Source organism: Ambystoma mexicanum, chromosome 1q (assembly GCF_040938575.1).
Source record: "Ambystoma mexicanum isolate Mex_15411 chromosome 1q, UKY_AmexF1_1, whole genome shotgun sequence".
Lineage (NCBI taxonomy): Eukaryota > Metazoa > Chordata > Amphibia > Caudata > Ambystomatidae > Ambystoma > Ambystoma mexicanum.
The window spans coordinates 45,299,954-45,327,268 of NC_090922.1; the positions used below are offsets into that span (position 1 = coordinate 45,299,954).

At 45.9% G+C, this 27,315-nt stretch overlaps 1 protein-coding gene across 5 annotated transcripts in view; it reads left to right on the forward strand.

Moving 5' to 3' along the window:
• Positions 1–27,315, forward strand: part of DHODH (dihydroorotate dehydrogenase (quinone)) — a 186,294-nt gene that overhangs the window by 72,942 nt on the left and 86,037 nt on the right. For all 5 annotated transcript variants that reach the window (XR_011283334.1, XM_069635503.1, XM_069635501.1 and 2 more), the window contains exons 4-5: positions 16,037–16,119; positions 16,271–16,458. Coding sequence is in view for 4 of the 5 variants with exons in the window: in XM_069635503.1 (XP_069491604.1) it covers positions 16,037–16,119; positions 16,271–16,458 (271 nt within the window). In the remaining variant the exon portion in view is untranslated. The remainder of the gene's footprint in view (positions 1–16,036; positions 16,120–16,270; positions 16,459–27,315) is intronic.

Sequence of the window (27,315 nt, forward strand, 5' to 3'; positions counted from 1 at the left end):
TAATAAAAACCATGCCAGGACAAAGCTGGAAATGCCAGCTGAGGACAACCTGCTGAGCAAGATGGAATGATCAGTGGTGTCGAAGGCAGCCGACAGATCTAATAAAATCAGCGCTCCAACATCATGTTGATCAGCAAGCCATTGTAGGTCGCCCTGGACAGAGACCAAAACAGACTCAGTCCCACGGCCCGGCCAAAAGCCAGATTGAAAGAAATCAAAATTTTCTAGGAATGAACTCGACAAAGGAGAGACCAGAGATTCGTTAAGTTTCATAAGATAGGGAAGGAGAGAAATGGGGAGCAAATTAGAGGGAAAAGAAATATCCAGAGTGGTTTTTGCAACCAATGTATCACCAGAGTGTGTCTAAGAACCAAAGGAATAGACCAAGACAGAAAAGAGTGATTCACCGCCGAGACCACAGTGGAAACAATATCGGATATAACAGATTTTAGTACTGGGAGGGAAATGACATCAGCCTGGGACGCAGACCTGAGCTTATCAGTGGCAGTGATGATGTCACAGGGTTCCAAAAACAGGAAAATATGTCCAACAATGTTCCTGATTTGCTGCCACCGCCCCAGAAGTAGTTTCCTCAGATTGATGCCCGGAGGTCAAAATCTTTGAGTAGAAGAATCTTATGCGAGAAAAGGGAATCGCAAAGATATTGAGAAGGGTCAGCAGTGAGTGCGGCCACAGTCTTAAAAAGATCCTTGGGCTGATTTGCTGCAGCTTTAATACAGTAGAAATATCAGCCACTTAGCCTCACAAATAGCTTTCCGGTAAATAGCTGTGGCTTTGTGCAAGCATGTTCTGTCTGATGGTGAATACAACTGGCGCCATTTGCGCTCCACCTGCCTGCGGAGACACAGACTGGCCAAGTGTGTGGTAAACCAAGGTTCAGAAAGCCTGATGCGAGGTTTAGACTTTTTTAAAGGGGCGAATGCATTGGCCGTAGACTCAAAGATAGCAGAGAGTACTGAAAGATCAGTCACAGGTGAAGAGCTGCAGGCATCATTAATACAAGATGCAATGATGGATGGCTGGACAGAGCAACAACACCGAAAAGGAGGCCATTTAGAACAGACCCGAGTGGGTAAAGATGGAACTTCAATCTCGAATGGAATGATAAAATGATATGTCCATGAGACCTGCATTGAAGAGAATACTGACACCAAATCAGGTGGTGCAAATATCAGATGAAGGGTATTCCCTGAAAGTGAGTAGCACCCGTAGACAACTGAGAGAGACAACTCGATCAGGCTAAAGACTCTGACGGGAGGGTAGGGAGGAAGGGTGTCGGAAGTGGCCATCTGTGTGAGCTTTGTACGGTGCAGCTTGACACTGTGTGAGACGAGTGACGTTGAGAGGTTCTTTCCTCTAGCTTTCTGCTGGCCGCGGGCTACTGGAGGAGATGAGCTCTGTGGAGAGACGTGGAGAGCCGCTGGGACCAAGAGACCGGCCGTGGACCCGTGTGAGGTCTGGTAATTTTGTGGACAAAAAAAAAGCTGCTTGTATCCACGCTGCAGCGGCGTCTGCTATTTCCTGCTCCTGCTCCTATTTCTACTCTCTGTTCTGGAGCCAGCTGCAGATAGTGGTAAGCTTTTGGCAAGCTTTTTGGCCCTAGGGTCCCCCAAGGCTCTTGGGCGCAAGGACAGCTCAGAGCCTAGATCCTAGAGCCCGGTGCTTAAAGGGTACACACACTATAGTGGGGACTGCGGGTAGTGCGGGAAGTGCACCTTTGACCCACTATTAGCATACTATTACCATAAGGATTAAAAGCAATATAACATATAGCAATATAGCATCACAGCAAGCCAGCAATACAAGTATCCTTTGTCTTGGAACAAGGGTTTTCTGTATCTACTAACGGAGTTCCTGCCTACAAACACACCGCGCATGCACAGAGCGCAGTGCCGTGTGCCAGCAGTGGGGTTTGTGTTCTGTGGGCTGCAGGGCTGCGGTCGCGTCTGTGCTCCACAGAACATTCCAAGGACTGAAAGCGGTACGCAATATATCCGCAATCTAGGTGAAGTAAATTCAAGTTTCTCCTATATTAGTATTATAGGCCATTGGATGTGGTGAACCCTTAATAGTGACTGACAAAGTGCCGATAGTACGCACTGTTACTTTACCACAAGTGCTTTGTTTCTACGCCATCATGGGGATTTGGTGTGCGCAGTAATTGGTAACCCCTACGTGTGGAACTTATAAACCCCTCAAAGACGCATCAACTTGAATACTTGTACTTCTGAACTCATTGGACTGTGAGGTTCTACCTTACGATTAACGGCTCGAGAAAGCATTCATATTACGACAGTGCCGGTGAAGTGAAATTGAAGGGAAACCGGGTATTTTTACACAAGCACCAGCAGCGAATGGGGAGAGGACAATTGTTGTGTGATTTATTTATTTATTTTCCTAAATATTGTTCAGAAAAACTCATATTTCTTATACTACAGCAGTAGCAACTGCAGGCTTCAGTCTTTTGGAACCCCGAGTTGCTGTGGTAGAATTTGGTTCCAAGGTGGTGAGTATTACTCCCCGAAGGTTAAGCACACCAGTAAAGGTGACTGTGGGACTGAGAGCCTTTGAGCCCCTGGTAGTGTACTGTATAAAGGGTAATCAAGCCATATGCACTTGTCACTCAGGAAGACCTTGAATAGAGGGGCATCTGCGGGCCTTAGAGCCTTTGAACCCCTTGTCTGTAGAAACTGAGTATACTAAGCGTGTTTGTCTCATTATTCTAGTAGGGCGGTGAAATTGAGGTGACTGCAGGCTTTCTGGCTTTTGAGCCTCTTGACAACCCTTCAATAAGAGTATTGTGATTTCTTTACACTCTCAGTGAATGTGCTCTTTTTGAATAGTCGGGTGACTGTGGGATTTTGTACTTTGAGCCCTGCTGTTACGTATTATTGGTCTTGAAGTGAACTTGCGCTAAGAAACTCTAGCCTACTGTAGGGAGACTGTATTGTGAATTACTCTGGCATATAACCGGCACAGCAAATAATGGAATCTTTGCTTAGGAATGGGAAATTCCGGAAATGTTCTGTGGTGAAAACAGAAAAGGTACACCTCAAAGCTCCCCCTGTGAGTGAACACTTAAGAAGAGCTAAAACCACAATTGCAAGGAGATGAAGCGATCTGTACATTTGTGCCCTCACTCCTTAATTTGTCTAAATTGCCCTATAATGCTTCTGAATCACACTTAGAGGAGCAAGAGCGTAAGGTGGTCCCACTTATCACCCTACAGGCCGCAACAAATGTAGACAACGTGCTGTACCTTAGTGAACTGAATGGTAAGCAGAATAATGAAAATGACTTTGTTGAAGCCTGTAATTCACATTGGGACCCAGCTAGGGCCCCAGACGCACTAAAAACATCTTGTGATATCGATGATGTCTCTATGTTAGCTCTGGCCATTATGGCAGAGCTTGATAAGCGTGTATGTATGTCTTTTGGGCCTTCCACTCCTGTATCTACACCCCGTAGACATAGAGATTACGTACATTTGCATAGTACCGTTGAAATCGATATGTGCACTATCACATCTGGACATCATAGTACAGATGAAAGGGATCAGGGGAATGCATTTAAATCCCCAAACTTTCCTCTAGTGGGAGAAACGGGGAATGAACGCAAATTTCAGGATTTTGGAGAATTTTACCCGTTCCCTATGGCCACAAATGAGTATGAAAAAGCGTCCATACACAAACATGATAGGACCCAACATGAAAACATGAAAACAATCTTATTAATGAAACTATGTTAGATTTAAGCGAGCAGAATTGTCACACATTTCCCCTTCTAACACGGATTCTAAACTTGCTAGATCCCTTGAAGAATCTCTCAATGAACTTAACTTCACACAGAGAATTAACCAACCTACCCACATAAAAGGCCAAACATTGGATTGGCTGGCAGACCACAACTGCCCTACAGTAATCACTGTCATTGAACTACAATCTTGGACTGACCACTCACTCATTGTTTTCACCATTAACGCTAACCGCCCCGGAATGGTGGTGAATTATGGGAAAATGCTATGCCCTCCAGCTAACTCACTCTATGAAGATCTTGCAAAAATGGTTGTGAAAGCACACCCAGCGTCGATAAACAGATATGTCAACAAGATGAAAACACTTTTGAATCTAATTGTTACTGAGCAGAAACATCTGTATGAACGAACAAATACTGTAAAAAGAGATGGTTTCAATATGACTAGAGTGGGCAAAAATCATTGAGCAGAATGCTTCTTATAAATCTTATGCAGATTCGACATGCTTCAGCCATAAACAATATGCAAGGCTGCAATACTTGCTAATCTTTCCATGCAACAAAGCACGAAATCTATGCTTGAGATTCAAACTAATTATTTTCCACATAAATGAAAAAATGAAGTATTTGACCAAGAATAATAATGCTGTACGAACTATGGGATGCAGGTGCTGTGAAAGAGGGGTCATTGAAGAAACGCTGAAACATCTAGTGATTTACTGTGCATTTTTTGAAGTCCTACGCATAACACACTTGGGGACATTTTTTAATGTAGATCTTTTACTCTCAAGAGATTTGCAATGGGCAGTGTATGTGGGGTAAAAGACCTTCCTTGATTCTTGCCCTAACCCGCTTTCTAACCACTTTGCAGGTTCATTTAAGTGAAATGGAACAAAAGGAAAGAGAAGAGAAGTCAAACATTGAGTAAAAAGATACTGAAATGAATCAAAGAGATATTACCTTTTTGTTTCTTGTTTGTAATAACGCATCAAACTATGAATTCAAGTGAAATGTGTATGTTTTAATGAATTAGTATTCACTATGTAACACCCTTTGAAATAGACTGATTGGGCCCCATTACAACAGTGGCGGTACAGTGATAACGGCACCGGTAGTGCTGCCGGCGCCGTTCTCACTGTACCGCCACATTACGAGTTATGCTCGCGGGTGTCGCCCTGCACACCTTGTCAGACCAGGCGTGCAGAGCGGCGCCCGTGAGCAGAACAGGATGGTAGCAACGGTACCGTCATGAACGGTACCACTGCTACCATCCTCCCCATTCCCATTGAGCCCTATGGGGGCTCAAATGGGAATAGGGACGTACCGGCTCCGGGGCCCGCGAAAGGGGAATTTCCGGGCCCGCCGAGGTCGGAATGGCCCGGTAATTCCCCTTTCGCGGGACCCGAACCCGAGTTTGGGGGTAGTCATGCCCTTATTAAGGGCATGGCTACATCCAGACTTGTAATGAGGCCTATTGTCTTTTGATGTAAATATGTAGGTTGTTTTAGAAGAGATGTTTTAAAGCAAATACCCGAATACTTGATCTGTATTTTATATATCATGGAAGTAATATTTGTAAAGGTACTTGTGCCAAATACAAATAAAATAAAATTTCAAAAAAATAAAAAATGAGAGAGATTAAGAAGACGGGCAGCCTGAGAATCAGGCGGGTCATTGGGGTGCACGTTAAAATCCTTGATGATAATAAGTTCGACGAAACGCAATTTAAGGTCCGCCACCAACTCCGGGAAACTAGAGACATATAGCGAGTCGGGGGTGGGCGGACGATAGATTACTAACATATGGAGAGATTTGGTCACAGACAAAGTCGCACAAATCAACAAAGCCTCCATCTTTGTGTCAAGCAAAAGCGGCACAGAGGTGCAGTTATAGCCCGACCGATAAATTAAGGCAATGCTCCCACCAGGACAGGGGGAGGGTCTTTTGACCCTAAGGATGGAATACTGGCAAGCAGGAAGAGCCTGGACCAGGCTGGGGCCAGAAGTATCTCCCACTCAAGTGTCAGTAACTCCATCCAAATCAGCCTGGTGTTCGCTCAATCATTCATGGACGTCAAGAGCGTGGGCGGCCAGCAAGCGGGTATTTAAAAGGAGGCAACTAATCTTTGGACAGACAAGAGATACAGGAGGGACATTGTAGGCCGATGTTTAATCCCATTAATAGGTAAGAGGGTAGACTATGGAGCTAACCTAAATGGCAGAACACGAGAATAAGTCAACATACGAGAATATTTTCGGTTTCAAGGGCCGTCTGGGGTCCGGATGGGCACAGATGGGCAAGACTTGGATGTGACTTTGGCATACTGAGAACGCCTGCGCTATGCCCGTCTGCTGCGCTTCCTGGGAAGTATAGCTGATTTACGGCACATTGTATCGGCAGGAGCCAATCAGGCAGAGCCTGCCAGTAAGCAGCGAAGACGGACTCTGCACTGTGTGCGAGTCCAATTAAGTGAAGCAGGGAAGGCCAGGCACCCACCAGGCAGAGGGCAGTGAGCGTGAGGCACAGAAAAGTAAAATAAATAAAATTTAAAAAGGGCAATGCCCCATAAAATGACAATAACTGAGTCCAGTCAGCCGCCTTAGCCGCAGGGGAGCAGCGCCTAAAATAAAACACAATAAAAACAAAAGTACAACTAAATAAAGCAAATTGGAATGAACACAATAAAAGAAACTGCAGGGCTACTGAACCCAACCACATCTGTGCACAATTGGTTACAGCCCTTGTCCGTTAAAAATCTTCAGAGAGGCACTGACCAATCAAGTGGCTTGGAACATGAGTGTGAATCCACAGTATCTGCCCTCCTCTGTGGCCAGCCAGCGCCTCTCCCCAGTCTGCCATCTTTTTTTTCCTGTTGGCCTGGTGTCCCTCGTCCTGCATCTGCACCTACCCTCTACCCCCAATAACCTGCCTCTCGATGCCACTTATCTGCTCGCAGTGGAAATGGACATTAAGAAAGGACAGTGTTCCTTTACTATTCCTGCTGGCCGTTTTAGTTTTTAGGTTTTAAAAAAATAAGATTTAGGCACACTCAAAACAAGTTGACTGTCTCTGATTTTTCAAACAAAAAAGTGCAAAAGACTATTAGCATCTCGGGGAGCTAGAAGCAAACCCTTGCATTCTGGGGCAGACAAGGCCTACCTTTGGCTCAGGCGTGCAGGCCATTACCAAACCTGTCCGCCCACGAACGTGGGTTTGTTAGCATAAGTAAATAGGCAGTGCCGAAGTCTGTGTTTCAGGTTTTTAATTTTGCATCAGTTTTCATTCTATACTTGCTGTAAATATTTGTTATTAAAACATCATGAATACAAATTAAGCATTGATCATTTTGTGTGATAGATGCAGTCACCAACTTCCATGTCAGACTGAACTTTGTGTTTCTCTGCCACAGAACACTGTAAATACATGATGACTTACATGATATAATTCCATCACTATAAATATATTAAGGTCACTACTATCAATGTCGCTGTCTCTCTGCGCACCTTCGTTAACACTCTGCTCATCATGAATGGAGGGAAAGCGTAGTGCATCTCTCCTCTCCACTCTTGCAGACATGCAGCTACTCCATCCAGTCTCTGGTGCAGTCTCCAGTTGAAGTATTTGCTCTTCTGAGCTTTCAGTCTGGATGCAAACAGATCTATTTGTACTGATCCCCATGTCTCCTCTAACTGTCGAAATATCTCTTTGTCCAGCATCCAGTCGCTGGAATCTGCTAAGTGTCTGGAGTTCCAGTCCGCTACTACATTCAGCGAATCTGGGAGATATTATGCCACTACTGATGTCTAGGCAGGAATGCCAGAAATCCTTGGCTAGTTCCGCTAACAATCTGGACCTCGTCCCTCCTAAATGATTGATGTATCTAACTGCTGATATGTTGTCCATTTTCAACAGGATACATGAATTCACTTTGTCCTTCGTAAATGCCTTGATCGCAAAGGACCCAGCTAATAGTTCCAGACAAATGATGTGTAGTTTGAGTTCCTCCGTACTCCACTTGCCTCCTGTCTGTAGCTCTCCGCAGCAAGCTCCTCAGCCGGCTCTGCTGACATCAGATTCTATCACCAGATTGGGCCGAACGCCAAATATGGCTTTCCCGTTCCAGGCGTCCATGTTCTGCAACCACCATTCCAGTTCCGTCCTGGACTCCAGGTCTAGAGGTACTAGTTGATGGTACCGTAAGCCTTGCTGCAAGTGTTTTATCATTAGCCGTTGAAGGGCTCGATAATGCAGGGGCCCTGGAAATATCGCCTGTATTGATGCTACCAGTAGGCCTACTATTCACGCTATCGTCTGCAGGGAGATGACTGGTTTGCTGAGGCAATTCCTTATTTCTCTTTTTATATCCCTTATCTTTCTGGCTGTCAATTCTAGGGTAGCTGTCTTGGTGTCTAGGACACACCCTAGGAATTGTATCCTCTTCGCTGGTACACTTCTGACTTTTTCTCGATGCACTAGGAACCCAAACGATGCCAGAAGATGCGCCACCCAGTTTGTCTGGTACTGGAGTGTGTGTCTGCTGTTTCCCATCGGCAAAATGCCGTCTAGATCTATAATTATTCTTATCCCTTTCTCTCGGATTGCCGCGGCTATGGGCCTGATGAGTTTTGTGAATGCCCATGATGCTGAGGCTAGCCCAAACGCCATTGTTGCAAATTGCCAGGATCGCCCGTCCCAGTCGAACGCTAGCAAAGGGTGATACTCCTCTTGGACTGGTATTGTAAGATATGCATCTTTCAAATCTATCCTCGAGAGCCAGTCACACTGTCTGAGAGTATCCCTGAGCTGATGGATCCCTTCCATCTTGAAATGGTGGTAAACTACCCAACTGTTCATTTCTCTCAAATTTATTACCGGCCTTACTTTGCCTTTCCTGTGCACCAGGAACATATTGCTTATAAACTTCGGAGTTGTCATGCAAGGTTATATTGCTTTTTTCTTCTCTAGGCTCCGCAGCTCTGCATGTAATGTTTCCTTCTCTGCTTGCGCTGAGTATAAGGGGTGGGGGGGCTGGGATTGCACGGGTATCTCTGTACATTCTAAACGCAGGCTTTTGACTGTTTGTAATACCCAAGCATCGCTGGAAAGCGCGTGCCAGTTCTCCCAAATTCTCAATGTTCTCCCCCCTACTGGTGGATATGTGCGCTGCCTCACCTGTGGGGGAGTTCTGTCCTCTTCGCTGACCTCTGCTTCGTCTTCCTCTTGGGAAACAACCTCGGGGGGGTGAGGGGGGCGTCTTGCTGCCTGTTTTCCCAATAGTGGGTCCTGTTCTGATGCCTCCTGGTGGGTTGATAGCGACCGGTCACTCGGCCTCGGTACCGATCGGTCCCGGCAAAAACTCTTCCGGGGAATATTTTCTTTGTAGAGGCATGCGCCTTCTCCAAGGAGGTATAGGTTCCGACGAACCTCCTCATTTCCTTCCCGAAGGTCTACCCGAATAGCAGTCCCTGGGCTGCTTCACCCGCCTCGTAGGACTCCAAATCACCTAGTTTGGGGTCGATCCTGAGGAGCAGCCCTCTTCTGCGCTCGGATGAGATGGCGCAATTAGCGTTTCCTAGGAGGCAAACTGCCCTTTGGGCCCAGTAAGCTAGCACTTCCGGGTCCACTTCTTCCCCTGTGTCCATTGCTCATTCAGCCAAGTCCATAATTTCTGCTAGCGGTCCCGCTTAGTCTAGCACCTTTTCTTGGCAACTTCGCCATGATCGATCAATCCCTTTTCTGGGATCTCTGGTGGTCTTTGCCACAAAGGCCAACATCTCAGATCAAGCTCCGGTGCCTCTACCACTTTCCCTGGCAGTTCTGGTTTCGGGCAGTCTGCTCTCTTCCTTTGTCTCACTTCTTTTTCTAGTGCTTTGCGTAACCTATGGCTCATGTATTTAGTAACCCTCGGTGATGGCAAACACTCTGAGGACTTTGGGTTTCGGATGTCCTCTGGGTGGAATCCTCCTTGTCCTCTGTATTGTTGAGCTTCCTCAACCTTTTCTTAGGCAGAGGTTGCACCTCCTCTTCCTCATCTCAGCGCCATCTCATTGACCTCCTCTTGCGAGGAACTCTGGTATCCAGTGGGTTCCTCTTCGGGGAATCTTTCTTCTTCGTCCATATTATCTTCCCCTGGGTAGGGGGTCTTGAGGCTCGGCACTCCCTACTTGAGCATAAATGCGTCACGCAGTCAGTTGAACGCGTCGGTAGCCTCAGGGGCCCTTAGGTCTGGCCCATCTGTCTGGCCCAGGGGTCAGAAGAGTTTTTGCTCTTCCGGGCCTTCTCACACCGATGTGGGTCCTCTGGAGTGGCCCTTGTGGGCGTGCTTCCTTTTGTTAGGGTGCTTATCACATTCTGGCTCAGGTATGATTCAATTGTTTCCAATCTTTCTTGGAGGGGCTCTTTGAAACTATAGGCTAGATCCTCTGAATAGGCAGCCTCTTGCTCCTCCTCACTCCATTCATGCTCTGCCATTTTGTGCTGGTAAGTGCCTTGTGATATCTTTCCAGGTGTAGTGGCACGTCCACTTAACTCACTTCTTCAGTGTAGTTGAGGCTGCACCATGGTCTGCTAAGCAGGCATCTGTATAGTGCTCTCTGACCACTAATTATCAGCTTGACATCAGCTGTGTGGCTGAGCGTTTATTCTTTTAATTGCGCTCTGGTGCTAAATTATTTTGCTCTGTGGGCGAACAGTACACTGTATGTGAATACTTTCACTCTCCGGACTAATTAGAGTGTCTCCGGTGTGGCGCGAGTCGAGCGTTATTATCCGCTCTCCTCACATACACCAGCTCCTCCTACACGAGGGTGTTGGGCTCTCCCCTTGCCAATGAGCTTTATGCTCTTATTTCGCCTCTTACGGCATTAGCTCGCATACGCGAGTGCTAGCCCTGCCCCTGCAAAGGTGGGGTCTGTTACACCCTCTCCCTATCATACACTTTCTTTATTTCTTACCCTCTCACTCATACCCTTTCACACTCATATTTCCTCTTGCTTATCATCGATGGCACCCTCTATCTATGGCTTCCACACTTGCTCCATTCCCCTTCTTGTTCTATTGCACACCTGCACCCCTTACCTCATTCATCTTTCAAACTTTAATAATAATTTAGCATTTATATAGCGCTACAAACCCTCCGGTATCTGAGCGCTGCTTATTATTACCCACGGTGTGTGGTGCTCTTTTATCGACCTCGGAAGGATGAAAGGCTGAGTTTGGCCCTGCCGGGATTCGAACCTGCGTCAGCAGGCTCTGCACAGATGTCAAAGCAAGCGCTCTACTCACTGTTATATCGGACCGGCTTGCACTTTCTTACACTTTGTGCACTCTCTTTGCAGCCAGGTGCCTATAAATGCAAAATGCAAAGGCCAGTAGTAAACGCCAAAACTTTTGCCATTGCCCATGCTTGTTTTGTTGTCAATGGTTTGTAATTGAGATATATATGGATTTATCTGTTGATATTGTATAGTACTGTAACATGTTGTATTCTGTTTCTTCTATTGAAAAAATGTAATTAAATCGGTTTTAAAATAGCAATTGCTGCCGCCTTACTTTAGCCACCATCTATGAGACAGCAAAACCAACCCGTTCGTTGTCCGTGAGGGATGAAGGCAAAGCCATTAATATTTTCTTGTGCATTGGTCATACACAGCTTGTTAAAGGAGGTCCATGTGGGTGTAGTATGGGCGGGGGACTGGGGAGGAATGTACATTCAGAATAGCATGGCCTCTCTAGCAGTACCACCTCTGGTTCCGGAAGCAACACAAGACCTTTCCTTTTTCGCTTCCGCTTTCTCTCTTGCTCTACCCTGCTGATGCACCTGACTGCTCTGCTCACTGGTCACCTGGTCACCCTCTGAACTCGGCCCATGCACTGCCTCCGGGCTCCCAAGCACTTAAGGGTCTGTATCTGCTACCCTACAGCCCCTTCTCTCTGCAGTTATGAGCCACCCGCTGGCTGCACTTGTGAGTTAACTGTACTTCCCCATTCACCTCCCCCCTGGCACTTCTCCCCTTCCCTCTTCCCCGCACTTGCGCGAACTGATTGACACAAGGCCTAGTAAGATTGTTATTTTGTCCTCCCTTTGTTTCCCCCTCATTGTCTTGTCACGCCTAGAAACACTTGTGTACAGGCGCGTTATGAAGGCATGAATGCCACATCATATATCATGGTAAGGGGCATTAGGTAGTTGGGCATAGCCAAAGGACATTTGAAAGATGTGTGCTCCTTGATATAATCTAAGACTCCTTCTCAATCATGGAACTCCAGAAGGTAATTAGTTACATGTAAGTTTATTCTTTAAGTTCATAAGTAGAGAAAGCACTGGGACATCCATCTGGTCCAGTATGTTAGGTCCAACTGCCATCAGTAGAACCTTCCACACCAAACCTCACCAACATTCCACCTAGAGTCCCAGTGACATCACCACATCAACATTCCACCTAGAATGTTAGTGACATCACCGCCCTTCACCACAACACTCATAGCCATAATCAATCCCACACAGATTATGACATATGTCCTTCTCTTCAACCAATACAACACACCTAGCAATAATCAATCCCACACAGATTATGACATGTATGTCCCTCTCTTAACCAACCCAATACTAATAGCCATAATCGGGCCCAGAACAGGTCATGACATATGTCTCCCTCCCTTGCACTGACACATCACAACCCCCATGACATCACCCACCATGAGGATGGATGAACCCCGGCAACAAATGTTCCGAACTAAATGGCTCATACCATCTCCGAACAGCTCCCAACTGAGCCCTTGTACTACACCACAATTCTAACCCATAATCTGTAAAATTGACACACACACACAGCTGGAACCCAACCACAGGCCCTCCCCAAAGCCTAAAGGCACCCGCTATGAACCAGCTGAATAACAACAAAGGAGAACGGAACCCAAAAATAAAACTTATGACCAAACATCATCTGGCTGCCCCTTAACCTACACACAGGCTCTGGCTGCCCCTTGAATGACCAGACAGCACCTAGCTGCCCTTACCCAAAACATAGATATCATCTAAAAACCCCTTATTACCGCCATAGCAACACTAACTATCCCTAACCAGGCCCTAGACAGCACCTAAATAAACCTTAAATCAACAACAGCACCTCGCTGCCCAACCAACAACACCTGACTGTCCTAAAATCAATATACCTTGCTACCCCACCAACAGCATGTGGCCAGCATCTCACTGCCCCTACAACCCTAGACAACACCTCACAGCCCCTAAAACCACCAGACCGCACCTGACTGTCCCTAAAAGCACCAGACAGCACCTGACTGCCTGATGGACAGCACCTCACTGCTCCTAAAAACACTGGCAGCATGCACACATAACCAGGAGACATACCCCTACAAACAACAACCAACAGACGTCATGACACCAAAGTTCTTGCACCGTAATGGCGCCAAAGTTCTTGCACCACCCCCCAAAGTATCCATAAAATGCACACATAATTGCAATTCCTCTGCGCCACAATCCCAGCATGTGCATACAGTGAAAGCACCTCACTACCCCCAAAAGTACTGGCATCATCCACACATAACCTGGGTTAATGCCCCTACGAACACGACAAACAAAACACTGCAGGACAACATGTAAAACCCACAGTAAGCGATAACCCGATCAAGTCCATGGCGCTAAAAACCCTGCGCCAAACCCCAACATGTCCCTGAAATGCAAAACACAAAATGCATGGCAAGTAATTGTAAATGCAAAAATGGATGAAAGTGACATGGCGCTAAAGTCCCTGCGCCATACCCCCACCCACATGTCCACATCAGCCAATCTGCAAGAAAACATTGCATGCACAGCATTACAATGTCCCATGGACCCCACCCCCACTAGTCCATAGTGAAAACCCAAAGACATGTCCTAATAGCAGGCCACCTACATAAACACGACATCAGTACATAAATGACAGGCCATAAACTGCTAACATCAACCCAGAACCCAGACCATAATTGTACTAAACCCAGAGGCCACAACGTAAATACAAACAGCATTAACCAATAAAACTGGCCTCACCAAACACATACCTCTATTTTGTGCCTTGTCAAACCCTCATCACGTTACTTATTCCCCACTGGTCCGGATCCAGCGGCCGCCACCTTGCCAGCCTTCTTGTGAAATCACCTGCAAGTGGCAACCACCGCCTTCCATTGCACTCACTGTAGACGTCCATAAATCCAGACACGATCATAGAGCTTCCCTCCATTTCCAGTGACAAATGAGTTCTCACATCAATGCCATCCATTCCCACCAATTGTGCCAAAAAGTCACTTATTTCATTACTGCCCGGACTGTTTGTGAAGCACGAAACTTCCAAACAAACGCCAGAAAGGCATCCAACATTTCGTTCCAGCCGATGTTGCTGGAACGCCAGTCCAAACACGAGTCCTCCTCCCATCAGCGTCGGCCCTCCTACAGCCGACGTCATCATAGCTGCTCCCGACACCCTGAAAGCAACATCGCTGCTTGGACACGTTGCTCCAGCCAGCCTCACGTCAGCAGTGACAGAACTTCCACATTCAGCGCCGGCGTGATCCTCCTGCAGAACGTTGCGTTCCACGCCAACGCCAGAGAGGCACTCAACGCTGCGTTCCAGCTGATGTCGCCGGAACGCCAGTCGTGTCGTCGGCCCTCCCCCAACCGACGTCATCATAGCTGCTCCCATCACCATGCGAGCAACAACAACGCTTCTTGGCCCCACTGCTCCAGCAACCCTCGCGCCTGCAGTTCGGCGCTCCGTCTTATTTTCATCCGCCCGCAGAACACTTTGTGCGGCAGCGTCTCCGCTCCTCCCCACCGCGGAATAATTTGCCTGAATGCGTCGCCGCTCGGCCCTCGGAGCTGGGACCCTCCTCACATCCACGTCCCGTCTACACCTCCGACGCACTGAGGACACTTCTGCCAACGCTGCCGTCTGCCCGCACTGCACCTCCGGCTCACCTGCAGAACGCCCACCAACGGTTCCTTTGCTGGACGCTGCGCCGGCCAACATTCTCCAGCCAATCATAACTGGCAAACTGGACCTCTGTTGCTCTGGACCGCCAGCCAAGATGCCCTCAGCCAACCACTGGCCACTGGGACCCACCCTGGAACCTGGCACAGAACTCTGCACCACCCGACCTGCTGACAGAGCCGCCTGGCAATTCCTCCTTGTGCCACCGGTTGTGTACTCCGCCAAAATAGGTTCCCAGCCTTGGACCTTCACTGCACCGCCTGGACTCTGGGCCACCACAGCCCGGGCGCCGGCTGGAATCCGGACCTTCCAGGCGCTGGGCCACCTCCCCTGGCACCACCTGGACTCTGGACCTTCCGGGTCCCCGACCTGGACCACTGTATTGGACCCCACTGCACCGCCCGGCCTACAGCTCCTTGTTGCTGGATGGATGTCACCCTGGAAGGCAGCGCTCCTCACCGACTGCCCCTTCCCAGCAGGACCATCCTCGTCGCCAGTGATATAATCTAAGACTAATACTCAATCATGGAACTCCAGAAGGTAATTAGTTACATGTAAGTTTATTCTTTAAGTTCATAAGTAGAGAAAGCACTGGGACATCCATCTGGTCCAGTATGTTAGGTCCAACTGCCATCAGTAGAACCTTCCACACCAAACCTCACCAACATTCCACCTAGAGTCCCAGTGACATCACCACATCAACATTCCACCTAGAATGTTAGTGACATCACCGCCCTTCACCACAACACTCATAGCCATAATCAATCCCACACAGATTATGACACTCCTCCTTGCAGCCCCCTATCCTGCATGTCTACTTTTGTGCCAGTAGTTTTGATGTGACACCTAAGAGGAGTTGCTATTCTGTTAAACTGGATGCCAATAAATGTCTCGGGCCAGGAGCAATCACATTAGCAGATGGCAGAAATGGAGATGGATTTGTTTTTCAAGAATTTATTTCCATTTCATTGTATGTTCTATGTGTGTTTTTTTTTGTTGGGGGGGGGAGAAACTAGCTGTTGTTTTACAGCAACAATAAATATAGGTAAATGCAGGTAGAAATGTCAAAAATAAACACAACATATAACCAGACTATCTCTGATGGTTAGCGTGGCGTTGACTATTGATGGCCTCTGAATACTGTTTTTAAAAAAAATGTTTTTACCCTCTTGTACATGTGTGGCAGTCACCCATTGCTGGGCATCTAGCGCTCCATCTTCTTACAGGCAATGATGGGCAACTGATTTTATGGCTCTGACTTTGTGGTATATTTGTAGGTATGGGTTTAACAGCCATGGCCATACTGTTGTTGAACACCGTCTGAGAGCTCGACAGGGAATTCAAGCGCGTCTTACACAAGGTAATATTTGAAAATACTTTATTTAAATTAAGAGATCTTCATTTAATGTCTCTGTAAAATAGAGAAACTGCAACAAATAAATCCTTATGCTTGATGGTCAGAAAAGTTACACATTCTACATAATCAATGTGTTTTTCCTTCTCTTGGCTAGATGGTATGATTCTAGGAATAAATCTTGGGAAAAACAAGACTTCGCCAGATGCTACAGCGGATTACACAGAAGGAATCAAGACTTTTGGCCCTCTGGCTGATTACCTGGTTGTAAATGTATCCAGTCCTAACACACCTGGACTTCGAGAACTGCAGGGGAAATCCGAACTACGCCATCTGCTAGCCGAGGTCTGGCATTATATTTGTCTGCAGAATGGACGGATGGCGGTATCAAGTGATTTGCGTGAATGAATGCAGCGGAGAGCGATGTTCTAAAGAAGTGAAAAATGCAACTGCGCTAAAATCAAATTATGACTGGAAGGACTAGATGATAGTGTGAGCTGATGACGAATTGAATGTGTAGAATGACAGTAAGTGTATGAGATGAAAATATTTGCAGCCTGAATGTTTTTTTATTTTTATTATTTTTTTGTTTAGATATTTTTATTGATTTTCAATGTAAGAACAATATAACAATTATCAATCAGGAATTTCATCTTGTACAAGCTAATAGAACAGTCATATCTCAACAATTCTTCAATATTTCATTTGCTTAACGTAAATATTAGCGTTGGATAACAAAATGTCCAAACCTTACTTCCTCAGTTAGCTCATTTGGGGTGATAAGAAAGAAGATGGGAAGAGAGAACTAGGAGGAAAACAAAAAACAAAAAAAAGGAAGAATTCATTCACAAGTTGAGTTCATTGGGTCAATTATCTCTCTTTTAACCAGACTAGACCAGGAATTCATTGAGGAGTAGGAAATAGCAAAAATTCATAGACACAGTTGCCATTGCGGCATCTCCTCCATCCAAAGTGTGCAAATGCAGCCTGACTGTTTTATATTCACATGCTATGCATACGTTGCAATTTAGTGTCTGGTCCAGAATATGGCTTGTTTTTCCCAACTTTCCAGTAGGCGTGGGCAGGGGTATATACAAAACCAGATACCTATGATGTTCATGTAACTGTCAGTACTTCACTAAGCAAGTCGGCACACTCCTTGACTGTGTTCTTTTTTTGTGACTTAATAACAAGCAATTAATATAAAAATGCATTCAACTGGTTTGGGCCATTTTAGCAGTTATTGTAAATGTATTTTGGCAATCATGAACAAGGCTGTTTTTAATTCGGCCTATGGAGTAACCCATCAGTTTGCTTGGATAGACAAGCTTAATACGGAATCTGTGTGCACCCAAGTGTTATTGTCACAGCTTGGTCCCAGAAGAGCAATGGAGACGGACAGCGTAGCAACCCAGGCTGGAGCAACTTGGACCAAGCCCCTCAAGTGGAGGGAGCTGGGGGGGGACAAAGATCTTCTGGTCCACAGGTGGGACTCCAGATGAAGACCAGAGATGAGAGAAACTCCTGGGGAACTGCAGAGGACCCAATGGGAATAGGGTGACTAGGAAGGACCCCAGCAAAAACAGTATGTTGGTATAGTGCCACGTACAGCGCAGCAGAGCGGAGCAGGAACAAAGAGAGAGCGAGCCGACAGTAATGGGAGCTTCGGCACAGGGAGAACTCTGTTTTTGAAGCCATGGAATACACTCCAGTTGTGTAAAATGTGACGATTCCCCAAATGATTACAGATGAGAACAAGGCAGCATCTGTTACGTTCCTGTGGAGATAACCATGGGGCAGGCACTGGTCTCCAATGCATGTGGAAAGTCGCTGGTCCACCACACATGCACAGGATCGGTTCCTCAAGCCAAAGATGTGTTACATGTAACTGTGAAGCAGAAGTCTGCCTAAGAGGAATTGGGTTCCTAATAGTCATGATGACACAAAGTGCAAAAACTGTTCGAACTTCAAGGCTAAAATTTGGAAAGCAGGAAGAGGAAAGTTTCAGCTTGTGTACACCATGGTGGATGGATGGTTCACTGGAACAATGTTTGTGGAGAACTCTGCCTAAAGCCCACAAAGCGTAAAGTGAAGTAGAAACTGTAGTCGATACAAAGTGCCAGGTGCTAGAGAACATGCTCCTGAAAAGTGAAAGGCCACCAAGATTACAAAGATGAACTTCACCAGCCCACAACCAGGTGCTTCCCTTAGCCCAGCATATTCCGACAGTGCAAAACTCAAAAATAAATCGAGAAAAATATTTCTTTTAAAGTTTCAAGTGGGGATTTCAAACAAAACAAGTAAGTATGCTCTGACCTTAAGGATAGTCCTAGAGCCATTCCTGTCTTGGTGACTTCAGGATATATGCAAAATCAGCAACACTACACCGAAAAGTACTGTTACATCATTGGCATAGGCACAACCACCAAGAGGGTTAATGGTAAACTGAACCCTTTAAATTATTCAAGTTGTCATTTGGTTCACTTCCACCTCAGTTTTTGAATCCCTCCCTTCTTCTTTCACTACTGTCTTAGAGTCTTTTCACGTGCAGCAGGACCTCACGGCAATTGCCTTTCCAAAGACATCGGACAACACCTGTAAAATCATCTAACCCACTGGCAAGACGGATACCAGCATAAATTAGATTCACCTTTCTGAGGGTAGCAATTGTAGAGCAATGTAACGTCCTCAAGGGAAGGGGGTAGGCTGGCCGTGAGGTACAATTGGTCCCAAAGGTTACCTCCACAGAATGCACTACAATCTTATACTGTAAAAATATCTACTTTAGAATAAAATGACACAAGTCGTAACAATAAGGTCAAATAAGTACTTGGGGTTAAACATAAAACATAGTAACACACAGTGCATGAAATTAAAGATTATATATTAAGATATTTTGTTGCAACACTTTATGTACATTTCTGGTGTGCTTTATAACTAATGTATCTTGGAGTAAAGGCACACTTTTTAGGAACCCTTTCATTAAAGAAAAACAGTAAAGGGCCATTGGCAGACCTTAGCCAATCCTCAGCTAAATGTATGCCCAATACTTTGTGATCTGCACAGTATAAAAGGCAAAGGGGTGGGGAGAAAATGTATTCACAGAGACCTTATCAGGATGCAAAATACCAACAAATGAATATTCACAGTAAGTCCCCCACAGCAGAATTAATTATACACCTATAAATACTATACCACACATCGTACCTGGAGGAAGGAAAATGGGTTAACATTGTGCCCACCAAATGCTAGAATTCATTTAGGCTCACAATACCAGACCTCAATTGTCCTATTGCTCTCTAGAATATCAAGTGATACAAAATAGTTAGCAGTTCTACACTGTAATAATACATTTTGATAGATATGAGGGAATGCAATAATTTGTATGTACAGTCAATCGGTTGTCTAGGCCACCATTCTAGTCCCTTGCACCAAACTCCAGGGGACCTAGGTAAAATGTCAATGTTCAGGTAATTACCCTTAAAAGTCACAATTATGGAGTTTTTCAAGTTGGTAAAAGTTCCCCTTTTAAAATAAACAGAGAAATCCAGTAGGAATAGCCATGGTGGGGAAAGGTTGGTAAGCCTTTGTTCTACTCCACAGATGTGAAAAACAATGTAGCTAACCATAAGACTACAGAGGGGACATATATGACCACCCCTCCCATAAAGAGATCCATTTCAAAGTTTGAGAACCAGAAGACCCAGGAAGGGATGGAGGAAGTAGAGCAGTACTCGTGCCAATATAAGTAAAAAGCGAACCGCTGTAAAGGAGGAACTACAGAATTCCACTACTGACAGACCCTGGGATCACTGATGGGAAATCTGAATAATAACCCAGCAGCCCAGGACGCAGCGTTATGTACACATGGTGCCAGTTTCAGGGAACGTGGCTCATGAACGTCAATACAAACTTCTGAGTAAAAGGCTTCTTCCAGAGGTCATGTTACAGAAATAAGTACTCAGGACTTGCACACCATACCACCAATGACCCAAAAATATAATCTGCCTTCCAGCAGTCTAGCCCTCCATCGAGGACCAGAAGAAAGCACCAGAAAGGCATAGGTACTGAACCAGTTAGAAGGGCAAAACATATCCGATAGCAAGCAGAAAACAGGCCAACTATCGTGGGTGTCAAGGGTTAGAAGAAGGACGCTGACGCTTTGAGGACGTTTTGAATGAGATTTATGAAGGAATAATATGAAAGTCTAGCTTTCCCTATCTCTATGGGCTATTCCCTACCTATTATGCTAAGATGCTCATTAGTCGTCTTGGAATGTCCAAAAAGAATGTGTCCAAACGCTATCTGACCCAATCGCCTATATGAACAAAAATAAGGGCAGGAGAATGATTCTCTTCTCCTGTTAGATGCTTTTTGCACTTGTGTTCTTGGTTTGAAAAGAGTTCATTCAGTAGTAGTTATTTCATCAAGTTTGGATATTTAACTTTCTTTTTAGAAGTGTCTTTCCTCGACATGACTCATCACAAAGGCTGTCTTTGCCTGCAGTTCCATGTGTTATTTCTTAATTTCCACGCTTCTACTTTTGACTCTGGATTTGTTTTCCCTTCTTTCCAGTTTAAATGTATATGAGCTTTATCATTACTTCTTGGGATCCTCTATGGTGTCCTTTCCTTTATTGGAAATATTCAGATTTGTTAATGTTGACTATAAGCCTTTTTTTTTCTTCCATTCCTCTCGGGGAACATTATTATTCTTTCCTGTTAACCCAGTTCAGGTTTTACAAAAAGATCCCCTTTTCATTCCCTTTCAGGGGACATTCTTATTTTCTCTCTTTCTCTCGCTTTCCCTCTCGCTCGCTCGCCCTCTCTCTCTCTCACTTTCTCTCTCTCCAAACTTTGTAAGTTTGCTTTCTCATTGGTATTGAGTTGAGTTCTCTGACTCATGTATGAATAGTTTGCTTTCCTGTGCGTTCCTGGCTCCCTGTTACCTTCTTTATGATTATGGACCAGCTCTGGGATCCTCACGGTTCATTCTTCTCCTTTTGCTCTCCATTGCACAGCCGGCTTGTCTCTCGGCGTCTGTCAGGCATTCTGCACTCTTCTGTCAAACTGAATATAGTGTTGGTTTTGGGGTCCGTTGGACAGGATCTGCCACAATGCATCCTGGTACTGGACCCATAGATGAGCAGTGTAGAAGTGCCACCCTGTATTAGCCTAGGTGGCAAAATACAGGGTATGTCTTCTTGCACCACAGAAAGGATTCCCCACGATTAACATGGTGCAAAAATAGTACTAGCCACTGATAGTGGGAATCCAGATGAAAGGTTATCCAAGGATAATTCAGTAATCCAAGAGAGGCTCCAAAGGATTTTATGTCAGAGCAATTAGAAGGAAATAACTAGGAGCAGAAGAACAGAATAGCCACACAGACAAAGCTAATAAGGCAGAGAAATGGTGAGACAAGGATTCAGGCAAGTAAACACCCAGAATGGATGCACAGAGAATAGCTGCAGAGAATAGGAGTGAAGAAGGTTGTTGAGATGCACAGCTGCGTGGCTGCAGGCTTTTATGCCCGCAAAACAATTTGGTTTAAAGTTGGTAGGCAGCATCGTGCGGAAACGAGCAAACACGCCTGCCTGACTTTGTCCCCAATGTGCTTGTAACATCCAGGCAAAGAGGGCCGCCGCCGGAAACTGGCAACCTCCGAGGGGTGGGCGCTGTGCATGGATATCGGGGAGTCGACAGAAACCCCCATGGAAGCAATGGAGGGCTGACCGGAGTATCCCATGTAATCCGCGCAATGTCAGGGCTGGATACAACCAGGCCTCGCCTGAGGACCCGGGAGGTGTGCAGAAACGTAACAGTCTGCTTCCTCCCAGAGATCACAGGGGCACCAGGCTTCCAAGGAAATCGAAGAGAGAACTGGTAAAGGAGTTGGGGTGCAGATACATTAGCGTCAGGTTCCCAGGTACGATCACAAGGTGCATAGCCTTGCCAATGGATTAGATATTGGTGACGGCCCCGAACCAACCGAGAGTCACAGATGGCTTTGACTTAATATTCATGCTCACCAACAATCATAATAGAATCTGGGTGCAAACAAGAACGATGAGAAGCATCAGGATGAAAAGGCTTGAGCAAGGAAACATGGAACACAGGGTCAATGCGCCAAGGCAAAGGTAATAGAAGGCGAAAAGCTACTGAAGACCAGTTTTTTTCACAATTTAAAAGGTCAAATGAAATGCAGAGCAAATTTGCAAGGGCAATTGCGCAAGGACAAGCCCAGAGTGCTGAGCTGCACATGGTCTCCCACATTGTAGTCCGGTTCAGGTGTCCTCCTTCGATTGGCCTGGGTTTCTTGAACAGCCTTGGTCGGTATCAAGATGGATACAATGGATACATGGTTGTAGTACAGAGCATGAACATGAGAGTGCACGGAGGGCATGGAGATCTTGATCGTTGAAGGTATGGAAAAAATCTTGGGATGTATTCTATAAGTACGATCGAATGGCCTATGTTGAGTGGTGGAATGTTTGGCATAATTAAACGCTACCTCGGCGGTCTCCAAGTAGTCTGCCCAATCGGACTGCAATGGTCCAGTATAACAGCACAAATATTCTTCAAGAGTCTGGTTCGTCCTCTGTTTGCCCATTCGTTTGTGGATGGTACCCAGGGCTTGAAACATTGAAGACCAAAAATGGGAAGTAAACTGCTGTCCACGGTCATTGATGTTTTTTCAGACAGTCCATGGAGACAGTAGAGTTCATGAAGAAAGGCAGTGGTTGTTTGCCTGGCCGTGGGAAGAGTGGCGAACACGATACATTGAGCAAGTTTGCCGAAGCAATAAACGACTAACATTATACACGTAAATCAATTACACAAAGATATTTCTATGAAATCCATAGCAATGGTATGCCAAGGATACGGAGTGATTTCGATCGAATGCAGAAGTCCTACATCCTTACGACAAGGAGTTTTATGCATGGCACGCGTGAGATTAATTCCAATGTAGCATTTTGTCCTTGATGACCTGCTGCAGTGGAATCATGAAAACCATGAAGGACCATATTCTGTAGAGTAATTGTGGGGAGATACAGGTTTTCCTGGCAGTGACCCAGACCTTACCGGACACTATAGAATTTGGACTTCTGTAAGGTGGACATATACGGCTCTATGTGTTAAGCTTTCTTAATGGAATTCAGAAAGGTTTGAACCATCATCATGAAATGTTTAGTAGGCTGCAGTGGAGCAGATTCCTCATGACCAAGAATACTAGAACTCTGGCTCCGCGATAAGGCATCTGCTTTGTATACCTGGAATATGTGTAATGGTAATATCAAACAGTGAAAAAAACGATGCCCATCGAGTTTGATGTATGTTATCACATGTGAGTGTATGGCAAAATTCTATGGTCAGTTTGTACTTACACTGGAAAACGTCCTCCGAGCAGATGAGGTCACCACTATGAAAAACTCTCTTTGATAGCAAGTAGTATTTTTCTATGATGGCATAATAACACTCACTGGTTGTCAATTGTCGGGAGTGATAGGCAACTGGATGTTACAAAGATCTCGTAGGGTTCCAGTGCAACAGAATTGAACCAATAGCGGTTGCAGATGCATCAGCTTCAACAATAAAGGGTTGTTCCTTGGTGAAGTGTTATAATATAGGTTATTTTGTAAATTCTGTTTTGGTGTTCAAGGCTCGTTCCTCTTGGCACTCCCAATGAAAAATAGTACATTTCTTCAGAAGACGGGTGATGTTGCAACTTTGTTATGCATAATCCGGGATGAATCGACAGTAGAAATGAGAGAAACCTAGGAACTGCTGAACTGTCTTTACATCATGTGGTCTGGGGTGTTCCACAATCGCCTTGATTTTCTTTGGGTTCATATGAATACCAGTGGGACTGAAGACATATCACTTGATCGATGAGGGCTTTAATGGTTGCTGGTTCTAGTGCATGGACTTGTTCATCCTTGAATTCTTCCCTTAGACCCTGACGGAATAGGGTCTTCTGTGTCTCCTCTGGCCACTGGGATTCATTTGCCAGTTGACTAACATAGAGTATTGTGTATTGGGAGCCCTGTTTGATGTCCAGCAGACGATTATGGGCAATAGCGGCAGTATTGAGTAACTGAAAAGCCTCCAAGAATGCTTTCTCAAAGTCAGCGAATGAATCGAGAACCAGACTCCTGGCAGATACGTATGGTGTGGCGCAAGCCAGAGCATTTCCTTTGAGATTATTCAGGATGTATCCTATCCTTGATCTGTCGCTTGTAAAATGAACAGGTTGAAACAAAAACTGTACCCGGCAGTGATTACAAAATTCCATAAGGGCATAAGGGTCCCCATCGTACTTCACAGTGCCAGAACGAGCAATGTGCTTTCTGCAGGCGGCGCCGCAGCTGTATGGGCCGTAGTGTCCTTCAGGAGTTTTTTTTCTTGTTTTAACCTAAAAGGTTTGTGGCGCAACGGGATTGCTTCGTCCCTTAATTCTTGAATGGCATCCATGTCGGGTGGTAGGCATCTCAATCTGTCAAGCTGAATAGAGCGCTGGCGCGTACCTGGTTTCGGGGTTCGTTGGACGGGATCACTACGATGCACCCTAGTACTGGAACCATAGATGAGTAGTGTAGAAGTACCACCCTGTATTAGCCTACCCAGTATTGAACCTATGTGGCAAGATACAGGGTATGTTTTCTTGCACCACGGAAAGTATTCCCCATGATTAGGGTGGTGCAAAAACAGTGCTAGGCACTGATGAGGGGAATCCGGATGAAAAGTTATCCAAGAATAATTCAGTAATCCAAGAGGGACTCCAAAGGATTTTAAGTCCGAGCAATTGAAAGCAAAGAACAAGGAACAGAAAAGCAGTATAGCCACACAGAGAAAGCTAATCAGGCAGAGAAAAGGTAAGACAAGTATTCAGGCAAGGAAACACCCAGAATGGATGCACAGAGAATAACTGCAGAGAATAGGCGCGAACAACAAGGTTGTTGAGGTGTACCGAACTGTGTGGCTGCAGGCTTTTATGCCCGCGAAACAAGTTGGCTTCATGTTGCTAGGCAACGTTATGTGGAACGCACGTATGCGCCTGCTTGACTTTGTCCCCAACGTGCCTGTAACGTCCAGGGCAAGATGGTCGCCGCCTGTAACCAGCAACCTCTGAGGGCCGGACGCTCCGCAGGGATACCCGGGAGTCGAAGCAGACCCCCACGGAAGCAATGGAGGGCCGGCCGGAGTGTCCCATGTAAGCCGTGTGATGTCGGGGCTGTTGTACCCGCAGGCACCACCTAGGATACAACCGCCATGCTCCTGGGCCTCGTCTGATGATCCGGGAGGTGCATGGAAAAGTAACATCTTCCTTTCGGTTACTCATCTCTGAAACAGGGGGCCGTGACACTTGCTGCAGCTTCACGGGCGGAGTATCAGCACTGTTCTGAGGGCAAACCTGCCAACCATGACTCTATCAGGGTTGCGCCATGAACTAGCTCTCAAGCTCCACACGAGCCAGCTTCGCTCTGGCTCTTGGTTACGCTGCTCTCTTAGCTTTCCCTTCACTGCTTCCCAGCAACTCCGTATCTCGCACTCCTCCTCCTCTTCCTGATGAGTTTTCAACCTTTAATCCACTCTTCTCAGTGAATTTCAATTAAATAACCGTTTCTCTTTCTTCAGGATGATATCGTCTGTTTGCATCTTATTCGGCCCAGTCTTGGTACTTGCCATTATTTAATAAAATAAGTTTGACATTCCCATGTATGCCATCATGGTTCCTGGTTCAGGGAGTTCCTCACAGGAACGGGAGTGCTTGACTCCTAAGGGTGAGTCTCTCCCGGTGAGGTCCCACTTGCCTGGACCTCCTAGGCAGTGTGTTGTGGAGTGGGCTCACCTCCCTAACCTCACAAGTGGGATGACTCCCCCCTTGGGAAATGAGACTGATTACCTCGATTCGTCACAGGGGGTAACAGTGGTTGTGACACAAGATGGCCTGCTTGGACCAGGGGGAATTAATAGGAAGACTGAGGTAAAATGGCCTACAAACCGACACAGGATGGAACAGCCTTTAAGGAGGTTCTGGAGGAGGGTGAACAGCCCATGTATGATGCCCAGCAGCCAAACTTGGACATGAGACACAGGACCCATGGTTCAGCCAGTATGGCCATACCTGGTACTAAAATTCTGCAACCCAACTTTGTTCCAAATCCTCCAGTGACTTGGGTAGGAATCCAGCACAAAGGAGCACAGGGTCTCCCCTAAATATACATATTCAATCATTGGTTGGCTTAGGCCTGCTCTCCAAAAACGCAAAAGGCAGACCTACAAAGAGGTTGGCGTCCAGCTAATCTTGCTGGCCATAAAACCCACCACTATGGTCCACCCATACAGTTTGTGTGTTGGACTGTTGGGAGCATGTGATGAGTCAAAACCAGTACAGGCACCTACAGAGGATGCTGGGCTAGGCTCAACGTGAGGATGTGTTTGAACAGTGGCCATTTTAGGCCTGCTTTATGGTTTCGCGAATAGAGATGGGCCAAAACAAAATGTCTATGGCTACCATACTGGTTCATTGGGCTACTAACACAGAAAAGCAGTCGACTCCCTGGAGAAGTACACATTTAATTACAGCTGCCACCAGCCTATGCCACAGTGCTAGTGTAGAGTGATGTTATCACCCTAGAGCCAAAATGGGGTGCTTAAAAAGCACCCTTGTCTTTGAAGCCATATGGGCTCCATTGAACAATCTAGGAAATAAGATTAAAGTGACAAGGGGACTTCAGAAGAGGAACCGCCAAGAATCCAGCAATTCTTTGGAAATGAGTAATGAGTGCAAGTTCAACTTTTGTTTGAAAATTAAGTCCTTTTATTCATCCCAACAAACTGCATGCCTGCTTCCAAACACGCATAAGACATTTCCTTGACAATCGAATCCTAAAGAGAGTTTGCAGAGCTCTCATTATATGTATATCTTTTGGATTATGCAATTTCTGGAAACTCCCAATTTAATGTTGCTCTTTACCATATCGTGCACAACAGTCGTATGCGTAAGCCATCCAATCCAAATTTTCCATTTTATTTACTTTCTGGTTCTTAATTTTTCTGCTTTTTGTAATGGCATAATCATAAATTACGGGCGCAATAATGCAAAGAATATGGAGCACCTCATTTGCTGAGATGTTGGGACCCACCAGTCTTGAGAGCGCTCTGCTGGTTATATGCCCAGCCGATTTAACCTTCAGGG